The sequence below is a fragment of the Podarcis filfolensis genome (assembly GCF_964270895.1).
Source record: "Podarcis filfolensis genome assembly, chromosome: 9".
NCBI lineage: Eukaryota > Metazoa > Chordata > Lepidosauria > Squamata > Lacertidae > Podarcis > Podarcis filfolensis.
This window is the reverse complement of record NC_139610.1, coordinates 66,702,369-66,716,633: the sequence shown is the minus strand read 5'-3', so window position 1 is coordinate 66,716,633 and position 14,265 is coordinate 66,702,369. Positions and strand designations below refer to the sequence as shown.

The 14,265-nt window shown below is 45.3% G+C and overlaps 1 protein-coding gene across 2 annotated transcripts in view; it reads left to right on the top strand.

The window, feature by feature from the left end:
• The window catches only part of FRAS1 (Fraser extracellular matrix complex subunit 1), a 356,925-nt gene that overhangs the window by 249,710 nt on the left and 92,950 nt on the right, over positions 1-14,265 (top strand). For both annotated transcript variants that reach the window (XM_083631513.1, XM_083631512.1), the window contains exon 29: positions 9,232-9,382. In XM_083631513.1, coding sequence (XP_083487639.1) covers positions 9,232-9,382 — 151 coding nt within the window. The remainder of the gene's footprint in view (positions 1-9,231; positions 9,383-14,265) is intronic.

Sequence of the window (14,265 nt, the reverse complement as noted above, 5' to 3'; positions counted from 1 at the left end):
CTTTCAAAAACCCACCTAAGCTAGCTGGTGGCAGTGAATTCCATACAATTAGTAATTGTGATTTGCATTTAAATGTGTGTCCTTCTGTTTGTCGAGAATCTGCTACTCAGTCTTGTGGGATGGTGTCAAGTTCTAGTGTTTTGAGTCGGAGAGTAGCAATTTCTCACTGTACACTCTTTTTGCACCACTGCTGCAGTTTTGGGACCTGTTTTTATTGGGGGAGAGAATGAGGGGGATTTGGATTCTGCAGACCCAGAGCTGACCTGGGAAGATTCTCTTTCAGCCCCTCCAGCAGTGGAACAAGGCCTTTGACTAATTAAGCAATCAATGGCCTTTTAAACCGTGAGAAGGATGTATAGTTTTTGTTTGTTGTTATGTTGTTTTTTTCAGTTTTTATATTGCAAACTGCCCTCTAATCCAAGCATAGGCAAACTCGGCCCTCCAGATGTTTTGAGACTACAATTCCCATCATCCCTGACCACTGGTCCTGTTAGGAAGGGATGATGGGAGTTGTAGTCCCAAAACATCTGGAGTGCCGAGTTTGCCTATGCCTGCTCTAATCCTTGGAGGAGGATGATGATGATAAATAAATAAATTTTATTTATACCCTGCCCTCCCCAGCCAAGGGCGGCTAACACCAGGTATAAAAACAATTGATTAAAATACAACTTAAAAACAATACTAAGTACAATATTAAAATGCAGCCTCATTTCAGTAGAAACTCAAATCAAGAACTTTTTTGGGATGAAAACTTCAAATCTTCACCAAGGCCAACTATCCAGACTGGTCCTGCATGGGCCAGAAAAAAGCCAGGGAAGTCCCCAAATAGGAGTTCCATCACAGAAGGAGAAAGGGAAGAGGAAAGAGGGGGAGGGGATCAAGTTGATTCCAAGCATATTGATACCTCCAGCATATCCCTCCTTGCTTAATGTTTACCCCCCCCCAAAAAAAAATAAGCAACATCTTTCGTCTTACCAATGGTGGCTGCTTCCTTAGTAACAATGACCTCACCAACCTCAATCTGCTCTCAGTCAGCCCCACCTGCCTAGCTTCTCACTTACAACTAGCCCAGGGGTTGGTCCTGGCTGTCAACTTGCTCTTCCATCTCCATTCTGCCTTTCCTTCTGCTCCACCTTGAACAGATGATGCTCTATCCCATAGCCATGTTTCCCCTTATCCAGCTCTGTTGTCTCCTTTTTGAGACAGAGTTGCCAAAACTGCACATTATCATTCCAGATGTTTGTGCATCATCTGGGCTATAAAATAATAATAATAATATAATAAAAAATTTTTATTTATACCCCACCCTTCCCGGTTCAGAAAACTGGGCTCAGGGCGGCTAACAACAAATTTAAAACACTTAATTGATGCAACAAAAAACAGCATAAAATACAGTATAAAACGTGAATAGCAATAAATTCAGAATTCAAAAATCAATTTAGGGGGGGAAATCCATCCAATAAACATTAGATGATCACCAGGGCTAGCTGGCTAAGTTAGTCCTATTTGGGCCAGCGAGGAGACCAGGAGAATTAGCTGTGGGATCCCAGAACGGGTAAACTTCATAAAAAGGGGGAAGGGAGGGAAGGAAGGGGAATAAAAGATCAGGCTAAGTTCAAATATGATTTCCAGTTCCTCTTTTAATTTCCTCACAAAAGGAAATATTCCTAGCCACGATTTTTTTTTGCTTGTGTGGCTTTATGGCACCAGTCTTTTGTGGGACCAGCGGTGACTCCCTCCAGAAATGGGCTAGGATTCATCTGTACTAGTCAAACATTTACAGGCAAGAAAGTGACACAAGCCATGGTTTACTGTGACATGTAACTGCAGCCACTGAGTGTATCTGATGCCGTGCCCTCGGTGTTCAAAACTCCCATTGTTCTAAGCACATTTTGTGAAATATACTCGGAGTCGAGTGTGGATTCCATGCTCTTTATTCAGCTCAGAGTACTAAGGAATGGAAGTTCCCCCGAAATGTCTGCTTTATATACATTATTTGCACAATAGGCCCCACGTGATTGGCTAATTCTGGGATTCTCCTGCAGGCCAATAAGGTTGCGGATTCACTTCCACCTGGAGCTGGATTGGGTGGCTCCTGCAGACCAATCAGACTGCTGCAATCTGAATCCTCTTGTTCTAGGACCAATCAGACTGCTGCATTTTGGATCCTATTCATAGAATCATAGAATCATAGAATCATAGAATCATAGAGTTGGAAGAGACCACAAGGGCCATCGAGTCCAACCCCCTGCCAAGCAGGAAACACCATCAGAGCACTCCTGACATATGGTTGTCAAGCCTCTGCTTAAAGACCTCCAAAGAAGGAGACTCCACCACACTCCTTGGCAGCAAATTCCACTGTCGAACAGCTCTTACTGTCAGGAAGTTCTTCCTAATGTTTAGGTGGAATCTTCTTTCTTGTAGTTTGGATCCATTGCTCCGTGTCCGCTTCTCTGGAGCAGCAGAAAACAACCTTTCTCCCTCCTCTATGTGACATCCTTTTATATATTTGAACATGGCTATCATATCACCCCTTAACCTCCTCTTCTCCAGGCTAAACATGCCCAGCTCCCTTAGCCGTTCCTCATAAGGCATCGTTTCCAGGCCTTTGACCATTTTGGTTGCCCTCCTCTGGACACGTTCCAGTTTTTCAGTGTCCTTCTTGAACTGTGGTGCCCAGAACTGGACACAGTACTCCAGGTGAGGTCTGACCAGAGCAGAATACTTCCCTTGATCTAGATGCTATACTCCTATTGATGCAGCCCAGAATTGCATTGGCTTTTTTAGCTGCCGCGTCACACTGTTGGCTCATGTCAAGTTTGTGGTCAACCAAGACTCCTAGATCCTTTTCACATCCTTTTCATCCTATTCAACTCAGCACATAACATTTTGTGACAGGGAATTTCATTAGCACGAGCAGTTTCTGATATCTGGGTGCAGTACTTGCGCCTAATATTTCAGATTAACACTGCAGAGTGGAAGGAAAGGAGGCCCTTTTTCTGCCTCCCCACTTCCAACTACTCCCTGAAGACTGGAAAATAGACCCTCTTAAGAATATCAGGGGGGTGGGCAGCGGAAGGACTAGACCAGGGGTCAGCAAACTTTTTCAGCAGGGGGCCGGTCCACTGTCCCTCAGACCTTGTGGGGGGCCAGACTATATTTTGTAAAAAAAAAATATGAACAAATTCCTATGCCCCACAGACATAACCCAGAGATGCATTTTAAATAAAAGCACACATTCTACTCATGTAAAAACACGCTGATTGAGAGCCAGTGTGGTGTAGTGGTTAAGAGCGGTAGTCTCGTAATCTGGGGAACCAGGTTCGCGTCTCCGTTCCTCCACATGCAGCTGCTGGGTGACCTTGGGCCAGTCACACTTCTTTGAAGTCTCTCAGCCCCACTCACCTCACAGTGTGTTTGTTGTGGGGGAGGAAGGGAAAAGGAGATTGTTAGCCGCTTTGAGACTCCTTAAAGGGAGTGAAAGGCGGGATATCAAATCCAAACTCTTCTTCTTCTTCTTCTGATTCCCAGACCGTCCGCGGGCTAGATTTAGAAGGCGATTGGGCCGGATCTGGCCCACGGGCCTTAGTTTGCCTACCCATGCACTAGACCATGTGAAAAATGAACATCATATTTCAGGTGCCGTTCGTTCATTTTCTGCTTTGTATCCTTGTTACAGAAAAAGTGCACCTAGACATTCCATTGTTGTGCCCATAACCTAGGTTAAAGGTGCCATTTAGCTCCTAGTTTTCGTATCTCAGTTTCATATCCTCTGGTTTCTCTTCAGATAGTATAAATCTCTCGCCTTCCACATTTCAGTTTCCCCACAGGACAAAAAACTGGTGGGTGTTTGATTCTAAGGCGTTGAGAACACTGTTCCCCCGCCTTCTGTTGATCACGCAGGTTTTGTTAACAAACAATGATGAAGGTGGATTGCGGAATATAATTTGCTTTATTAGGCAATTTCACACTCCCTTGTCTCATTATTTTCTGAATCCCACTTTGCAAGCGTTTGGGGAAAAAGAGAGCAAAAGATACCGCTGGTTTGAGAGCCGCGGAAACCCCCTAGAGGATTTAGTGTGAGGTAGGGCTGGCAAGGACCCAGTTTCTGCCTTAGCCTAATTATCACCTTTCCACAATAGCCTTGGGAGACAAACCAGATGCCAGGTTTATTTTTGGAGAAGCGGCGTCTAGACATACATAAAAGAAGATTTCTTTCTTGCTTTCTTCTCTCCCTCCCTCCCTCCTCTTCTTCTTGGTTGTTATCCAAGAGCTGTTACGGATGCTGGTATAACCCTAGCTGGAGGCCTCCTGTTACGCACGCTGCTTATCTGTGAACATGCACCTTATTAGAATGAAAGGCTGAACAATTTCAGTGTGGTATGCCCTGATTTGAAAGGGCATTTGTAGAAATTTCAGCTTACAGTCTAATAGATCTTTTTTTCTTTTTTAAAAAATACCTTTTTAAAAAAGCCATATAAAAACACATTATCGTATAGGCATTAACAAAGAAAGAGTGCTGACAGAAACCGAGAGTGTTTAATCTGTGCTGGATGATTTTCTGCTGCAAGGAATGTTTTTGGCTGCTTGGGTCTGAAAGCAATCCAGTTGTTAGGAGAGCGGCACTTCCAAAATCTTTGCAAAACACAAGCAGGGCTTCCCTGCCTCTTTTATTGTTGTTGCTTGAAACAGCTTGGGTCATGTGCAGAGTTCTTTTTCCAGAGGCGAACAAAAATGGCCTTTCATTTGTTGCATGTCGGGAAAATACCCCAGAGCATGCGCAGAGTGGCAGTCTCCATTTTTTCCATATGGTCAAATCTCTTTTTGATTTTAGAAAGGGATTAATAATGCCTTCTAGTGTCTTGTCCATTTTCTGATAAGGGAACACATAAAGTCTTGACCTCCATCATCCCTTTTTAACCATGGGACCTTGTAAAATCAAAAGGATATCCTTCAGGTGACCAAAGTTTTTATACACCATTCTTTCTTGGCCCTGTAAAGGGTCTTATGATGTAGCTGAGGTCTCTTGTTTGCATAAAATGTAATAGATTTTTTGGAGTATGCAGAATAAAATGACAGGGAGAATTTGAAACTAGCGGGACCAGAAATTCTTGAAAGATTGGAGTAAATATACGAGTTATGTGAAAGACAATTGGTGCATAGCAGCAGGTAATGAGGTTTCAGGATCAGAAAGGAATGGAGCAATGTCATCTGCCAACATATTGATGGGATAGGTTTCTCCAAATAATTCAGAACCTTTCAAATCAAATTCTGTTTTCAGTACCAAAGCTAAGGGTCCCATAGCCAGGGGGAAAGCAGGGGAGACAGTGGGCAGCCTTGCTTGGTGCTCCAGTCCAGGGATGAACGAAGGCGTCGTGACACCCAGGGCGGCAAACCGCTATGTACAGCGCATGCACCGTATGTAGCAATGCCACACATGTGCTGTACATAGTGGTTTGCCAGTGCCGCCGCTCCAGCACCAGATGGACGGTGCCAGGATCCTCCGCTCATGGCATGTGCAGCGTCATTATGTACAGCGCATGCATGTGACGCCACACATGCACTGTACATCATGGTTTGCCGGGATCCTCCGTTCGTGGCTGCACCCATAGTATAAAGCCAATTCTTGCCCTTTTTGGTTAGAGATTATAGCTTTTGGTCGAACCGGTCAGGGAAAGGTCTAAACAGGAATATTTGGAAGTGAATCCTCTGTCAGATCAGCTTCTCTCTGAAGAGGGGGAAGATTTGCCCCGCTTTTCCCCAGTGGTTTCTGTAGGAGACAGAACGCTCCACAGCCTTTGCAGGAGTTACCTAGCTATAAAATAGTGAAAGAAGAGGGAGAAGGGAGGGAACAGCCAGCAGAGACCTCCCTAGAGAGCAAGGGTGACCCCCCTCCCCTCGGTCTCATAGGTCTCTGCATATTAGAGAACAGAGAATACAGAGGAGTAGAACTTCCCATTGGCGCCCAGGATGTTGCTGGGGACGGAAGGGGGGAAGGGTTCAGAGTAGCCAACCCCTCTCCTTGTGGAGAGACATGGGTTCTTGCTTTGCAACCAGATGACTGAAATAAAAGGACCATGAAACACAAACGGCTTGTGATTCTTCCTATGAAGTTACCAGGGGAGGAGAGGACTCTGCATGTTTGACAGTACCCCACAACTGTCCCGTTTTAAGTGGGACATCCTGTTACCTTTTTATGAAGATTACCCACTCTGGGATCCCACAGCTAATTCTCCCCTGGTCTCCTCGCTGGCCCAAATAGTTAGCCCTGGTGATCATCTAATGTTTATTGGATGGATTTCCCCCCAAATTGATTTTTGAATTCTGAATTTATTGTTCTTCACGTTTTATATTGTATTTTATGCTGTTTTTGTTGCATCAATTAAATGTTTTAAATTTGTTGTTAGTCGCCCTGAGCCCGGTTTTCTGAACCGGGAAGGGCGGGATATAAATAAATTATTATTATTATTATTATTACCCCAGAAGCCAATCCCGGCTTCTCTTTGCATCCCGGGATGTCCCTTTTTCAGTCCGGTGCTCTGGCGCTTGTCAGCAGGGTTGCACCAAAATGCTGAGGGTCCAGCGCTGTGGCACGACCCTGCTGATGAGCAATAGAAGGGAAGGTACTCCCCTCCTTACGTCCCAATTTTGGGGGCGAAGATGTTGGAAGGTGTGTTATAGATGGTAATTTCAGTAGGCAGAGAAGAAGCCATCTGTGTGCTGTTTTTGCTGTTGTTGTTGAGTTTTTTTCAGGTGTCTTTTTCGTCTTGCTTTTCTTCCTTTTTTATTTGCTGCCAGTCTCCTCCCTTGAATTTTCCTCTCCACTGCCTACTTCTCCCAGCTGTTTGTCTTCATTTGGTTGCAGTCCCAGTTGATTCAGTGGTTTCTTTAAAAAAAACCTCCAGTTGTGTGAAAGCGTCTTTAGTTACTCCTTCATAAGTTATTGGGAGTTTGAATGGCAGCCCCAACCTTACGACTTCTTCGTGGACTACCGTCGTGCAAATTTTAAGTTCACAGCTGCGTTGCAGTGTTCTTGTGCAGAGATCCTGGTAGATGTTTATTGTTGAATTTTCTGTTACAGTTCTTCTCAGTGTTCTGAACTTTTGAATTAAGTCATTTTTAATTATGGAGGAGCTAAAGGAAACAAAGGGATGTGGGTGGCACTGTGGGTTAAACCACAGAGCCTAGGACTTGCTGATCAGAAGGTTGGAGGTTCGAATCCCCGCAACGGGGTGAGCTCCCGTTGCTCGGTCCCTGCTCCTGCCAACCTAGCAGTTTGAAAGTGTGTCAAAGTGCAAGTAGATAAATAGGTACCACTCCGGCGGGAAGGTAAATGGCGTTTCTGTGTACTGCTCTAGTTTGCCAGAAGCGGCTTAGTCATGCTGGCCACATGACCCGGAAGCTGTACGCCGGCTCCCTCGGCCAATAAAGCGAGATGAGCGCCGCAACCCCAGAGTCGGTCACGACTGGACCTAATGGTCAGGGGTCCCTTTACCTTTAAAGCGAGCAATGATGTCTCACCATTTTCTTTTACTTTGGATGGAGTGCTCTGTGCATCCTCTCGAAATGGCCAGCTTGTATAATGGCATCAGGAAGTATTTTCTTTATCCAGGACACACAATCCTCATGTAGGTTGGTGTCTCCAAAGCTCTCCAGAGACCCTCGGAGGTGTAGATTCTGGCGACAGTCCTGATCCTGCACATCCTTGAACTGCAATTTGATGTCAGATGGAGTGTTTTTTAAAATACATTTTTCATCATGCAGTCAAACCTCAGCTGTCAAACATAATCCGTTCCGGAAGCCCGTTCGGCTTCTGAAATGTTCGACAACCGAGGCGCGGCTTCAAAGCACATCCAGACTCTCTGCTTTCTCCCTTGATGTAATAATTCTGATAATCTTCTTCACCTTTTTAAGAGGTCCACTCTCTATGAAACACCTGCTACTAAGCTTCTCTTAAGTGCAGTGGATTCTGCAGCAAAAGAATTTTTTTAATGTTCTGCTTAACATTACTATTATTACATATTTATTTTATTACTATAAAGTTATTGCTATTGTTACTTCATTAATATTTTTATTATTATTATTAATATATATATATATATACAGTCCTCTGTCTCAGGGCGGTTCACAACACAAAGTCACAACATAAAAGCACAGAATACATTATAAAAATAATTAAGACAATTAACAAAACTACAAACTAATAAAAATATACCCCCCAACAAAAGCCCCTAACCCCACAAATGCAAATACAAAAATCTAACATATAACATTTTGAAACATTTTAAAACTAAGAGCTTTAAAAAAAATATCAAACAGCAGCAGCCTTTAGCTAGTACTTACCTTCCCTATTTTAATGAGCACACTGGGGCCACTATCCCACTGCCAGAGACCCCTGAGATGTTCCTACTAAGATTGTTCCTCAATATTTAAGGTGGTTGTGCTGTTTCCCAAATTCCTGGTCTCCCCAAATCAAGTTTCCTGACACCTTACTGCAGGGGTGGGGAACCTAAGGAGCTGATCATGGCCCTCCATCTCTGTCTGGCCCTCAGGATGCTTAGCCACACCCTCTCTCTCCAAGCCACACCCCTCAGTGGTTCTGCTTCGCACCCCGAACATTTTTACCTGGATGGAATACGTCATTGAACTCTGATCCTAGCCCTTGCTTGTCTGGGAGGAGAATACAGAGGCATATGAGAGTGTATGTAGGACCCAGCCTATTTTACAAAGGAAAAATTTACATCTGTTGCCCCACCCACTTTTCTGGCCCCCGGAAGGTTGCTGAGAAGGGAATGTGGCCCTTGGATTGAGAAAGGGTTCCGCATCCCTGAGAAAAAAGTAAGTGGTGGCTGGTTCAGGTTTTCAGTTAAACTTCTAATACAGTGGACACTTGGGTTGTGAACGTGATCCGTGCGGGATGCACATTCACAACCCGCAGCGTTCGCAATCTGTGTCTGCGCACGTGCGGGTTGCGATTCGGTGCTTCTGCGCATGTGCAAAGTGCAATTTAGCGCTTCTGCGCATGCACGACCACCAAAACCCAGAAGTAACCTGTTCTGATACTACTGGGTTTTGGCGGTCTGCAACCCGAAAAAATGCAACCTGAAGCAGCTGTAACCCGAGGTATGACTGTAATACCACCTAAGATGGTCAGCCTTAATCGTGTCTTCGAAATGTGTTTCCTGTTGGTCAGCGTTTAATGACTGTGGTCGCTTTCTGTCCTCTTTGCAGAGCAAAGGTCTGCCGCGATTAGTTGCCAGCTCGATGGTGTGGGTCCCGGAGGGAGGGATGCTGCAAATCACCAACAGAATTCTGCAAGCTGAGGTGCCAGGGGTCAGCGATTCCGCGATCGTCTACACAATTAGAGATCAGCCACGATACGGTAAGCAGCGGGCGTATGAAACTGCCCTGAAGAATCTAGCGAACCTTACAGAAAATCACCTTCCCTTTTCCTGAAATTGCCAGGGCTACCTTGCTTGAGCAGAACATTGGCCTTGAACTTCGTTTTAGATAAAGTTAGGTGGAAACGCAGAGGTCTGCAGGAGGTGCCTGAGAATTTTCACTAACCTTTTTCACTGAAGCTTCCTTAAATATTCCTGCAGATTTCTTCACCTCTGCCTTAGGTTTCTCAGTTAAAAACCCAAAATCCAGGAAACAGCTCCATGTCTGCTTATGGAGCCAGTTTATCCTGACAGTTTTCTTGCTGTATGTGTGTGTGTGTGTGTGTGTGTGTGTATCAAACCAGATGCCGTTTAAAGCAATGGCTGGCAGAGAGAGAGCTCACGTATAAAACCGCCGCAGTTGAAGTGACTTTAGCAGAGGCCTTATGCTGTTGATGGGGTCTCTCTGCTAATTAGTATGAACGAGAAGCATTATTGTAAAAGACAGCAATCTTATCCTCAGGGGTTCTTATTTTCCCAGAGCCTGTTCTCTTTCTGAAGTTATAATTCCTCTCCTTGTATCGTCCCAATTATCTCCTCGACAACTAATTGATGACACAAACAAGGGAAGTTATTGCTTCAGGACAGGAGTAAGTAGATGAAAACCCCTGAACTTGGAAGTTATCAGAAATAATTAGGTTTTACTTTTTTCCTGTGATACATTCTTTTAAAGACTTAAATAAATAAACTTTAGGGAAGCACAGAAAGCAGGTTTTAAAAAAAAATAATTTGTGGCCTATAGACATCCCCCCAGATGTCCCCTTTTCCCAGCATGTTGGGAGGTCTCTAGAGATGGCCCATTTAAATTAGATGTGAAGCAGAAGATGGTTTGCTGAAGTTTACATTGGTATCCCCACCTCTTCTCAACAGAGCTCAGGATGGTGTGCTTTGATGCGGGCTACTTTAACCTCATAACAACTCTGTGAGTTAGGCTCAGCTGAGAGTGGCACGGAGCCTAGGTCTTGCCGATTGGAAGGTCGGCAGTTCGAATCCCTGCAATGGGGTGAGCTCTGGTTGTTCGGTCCCAGCTTCTGCCCACCTAGCAGTTCGAAAGCACGTCAAAGTGCAAGTAGATAAGTAGGTACCACTCTGGCGGGAAGGTAAACAGCATTTCTGTGCGCTGCTCTGGTTCTCCAGAAGCTGCTTAGTCATGACCTTGAAAGCTGTCTGTGTACAAACGCCAGCTCCCTTGGCCAATAAAGCGAGATGAGCGCCGCAACGCCAGAGTCATCTGTGACTGGACCTAACAGTCAGGGGTATCTTTACCTTTACTTTAACCTCACAACAACCCTGTGAGTTAGGCTCAGTTGAGAGAGAGAAATCAGTTGGCCCAACCTGAAAGCTTCATGATGCTGTAGAAATTTGAATGCTGGGCTGTGTAACCAGTTTTAGACCCAATAGATCTACCCTGAGCAAAACTTAACACCACCCACTTGCATTGTTTTTATGCCAAATATGGCAGCAAGGTACCATCTTAGGAGAAACATTCCTGTGTATGAGTGACAGACAGACAGACAGACAGAGAGGGCATGCTTTTTCTAAAACAATACTGCAGGCGACCCGCAGGACCAAAAATGTTGCCCATCTCTGGTCTAAACCATGGAAGTGGCTCTCCAGAGTTTCAGATAAATGCAGAAACAAGATTCCAGAGAATCTCCCAGACTTCCCTCCTCCCCTTTGTGGGTCCTACTGCTAATCATTTCCTCCTGCATCTTTTATAATAATTCAAATCTTTTACCTATTTTGTCCAAAATTCACCATTTAACTACAAGTATTATTCCAATCCAATTCTGATTCTTCCAGCCGTTTTAGCCATTTCGGCATAATCCATCAACTTGATCTGCCATTCCTCTCTGGTAGGGCATGGAAAAACCTTTAAACTTAAGATAAAAGTTTTTCCATGATCTATTTGGAGAAGCTGGAGACTGAACCTTGAGACTGTCCACATGGAAAACGTGTGCTCTTTTGCTGAGCTACAGCCCTTTCAGTCGAGTCTTCTATTTCCTGCAACTATTTCCTTGTCGTTTTGTGTTATTTATCTAACAAGGGAGATATTTGCCCACTACATGACGACCATTAAGGCAACCAACAACACTTCTGGCTCCAGTAAGCTTCTCTTCGCCAACTCCCCCAAGTCTTACAATAGAGAAAGAGAGAGATCATCATTATTACCATCGGTCAATGTCCCTCCCACATCCCCGGCAATGATTCGAGCTAAATTTAGCTACTGCAGTGTGATTTCACAAAGGCTGGAAGGACAGAGGAAGTATCAATTACATGCCAGATTGGCTTGGTGTGTGGGTTTATTTAATTGAGATGTATGCATTTTAAATAATTCAGCAGTAAGATATTAAATAGACATTGCGGAAGCCCCGATGGGACTCGATCTGTCAGGAGCACAAACACGGGCCACGAGACAGCGGCCTCCAAACTGTCAGCGTAATGGAATCTGTAACTCCGGTGTCAAAATAGATTACAGGCCTCAGTGGCTGCGTCCCATCAGCAACCCAGAGGACAGCTGCAGGCAGCAGCGCTAATATTGAATCCCAATATTATTGTCAGCGTTATAGGATTTCTGTTGAGAGTTGTCCCGACGTCTGTAATAATGCTGGAGGAGTGCAGGTTTTACAAAGCTTCCGGTGTTGCTGAGCCCTCTCTGGCCTCATAAATACAAAGTGGAACAGCCTCAGCAGGAGCGTCTGAGAGGTTGGTTCCGCTTCCTGAGGTCCGAGCCGGCTGAGGAGAAAGCAAGGGCTTAGCATACTAGTACAGTGGTACCTTTGGTTACATACTCTCCAGGTTACATACGCTTCAGGTTACAACTCCGCTAACCCAGAAATAGTGCTTCAGGTTAGGAACTTTGCTTCAGGATAAGAACAGAAATTGGGCTCCGGTGGCGCAGCGGCAGCAGGAGGCCCCATTAGCCAAAATGGTGCTTCAGGTTAAGAACAGTTTCAGGTTAAGAACGGACCTCCGGAATGAATTAAGTACTTAACCTGAGGTACCACTGTATACCCTGTATTCGTGAAGGAGCATCTCAACCACCAACGTTCAGCCAGGACATTGAGCTCCAGCTCCGAGGGCCTTCTGGCAGTTCCCTCCCTCAAGAAGTGAAGCTATAGGGAACCAGGCAGAGGGCCTTTTTGGTAGTGGCGCCTGCCCTGTGGAACGTCCTCCCATCATATGTCATAAACATATGAAATAAACAATTATCTGACTTACCTGAAGACAGCCCTGTATAGGGAAGCTTTTTAATGTCTGATGTTTTATTGTGTTTTCAAAACTCTGTTGGGAGCTGCCCAGAGTGTCTTGGGGAACCTAGTCAGATGCACGGCATACAAATATTATTATTATTTGTATTGTTATTAGCGTAGAAGCAGGAACTGTGGCATGGAAGCTTACCATTGGGTCCATCCAGCTCAGTAATGTCAACACGGACTGGCAGTGGCTGCCTGCGATTTCAGGCAGCGTTCTCTCCCTGCCCTACCTGAAGATGCTGGTACCTTCCACATGCCAAGCAGGTGCTCTCAGAAGGCAACCTCAGAGCTGAAGTGGGCCCAGTCAGGACCAGACACAAGTGCTGTAAATATAGACAGGTGGGAGCCGAGGCTGGAAGTACGGCAGCTGGCTGAGAGAAACCTCCTGAGAACTATTCATTCCAGCAAAGGCCTGGCAGAGGCTGAGAGGTTCTGTGCAGTTAGGCCACCCATTCCTATTCCTCAACTGAGCCTCCTCCCAAGTAGGCAAACTCCTCAATTCTATGATTCTACGTACTTCTGCAAATCTGCAGGGTCTGCTGATACTTCCCTCCAGTGTTCAGGTGATGCCATTTTGTCTACATAACCCATGACTCATATCCCCTGAAATTTGGAAATAGAGGGAGTGATGCTATAGCCTCTTCATTTGGAGGTCAGGTGAGATCTGCCTCCCCCAACACCTGGTCAACCCTCAGCCTTAACCTTTCCCCTTTACTGCCTGATTTCATGGAACTTAAATCCAACTATAGGTAGGTAGCCGTGTTGGTGTGCTGTAGTCGAAACAAAATAAAAAAAAATCCTTCCACTAGCACCTTAAGGTAAAGGTAAAGGGACCCCTGACCATTAGGTCCAGTCGTGACCAACTCTGGGGTTGCGGCGCTCATCTCGCTTTATTGGCCGAGGGAGCCGGCGTACAGCTTCCGGGTCATGTGACCAGCATGACTAAGCCGCTTCTGGCGAACCAGAGCAGCGCACGGAAACACCGTTTACCTTCCCGCCGGAGCGGCACCTATTTATCTACTTGCACTTTGTGCTTTCGAACTGCTAGGTTGGCAGGAGCTAGGACCGAACAACAGGAGCTCACCCCGTCATGGGGATTCGTACCGCTGACCTTCTGATCGGCAAGTCCTAGGCTCTGTGGTTTAACCCACAGTACCACCCGCGTCCTACTCAGTAGCACCTTAGAGACCAACTAAGTTTGTTATTGGTATGAGCTTTCGTGTGCATGTACACTTCTTCAGATACCTGAAGAAATGTGTGTACACACAATACCTGTTTCTTCAGATACCTGTATCTGAAGAAGTGCGCATGCCCACAAAAGCTCATACCAATAACACAATTACCTGGTCTCTAAGGTGCTACTGGAGGGAATTTTTTTTATTTTGTTAAATCCAGCTCTTGGCCTGGTTGCTCCACAACCTTGTGGGGAAGAATTTCAGAGCGAATGCGCCTTCCTTTATGCCTTTGGCTGGTCATGTTTTCCCACATCATGAGCAGGAGATGGTTCGCATCTCCATCCCGCAATGAGAAGAATGTAAGAGGAGCTCTGCGGGATCAAATGAAAAGGT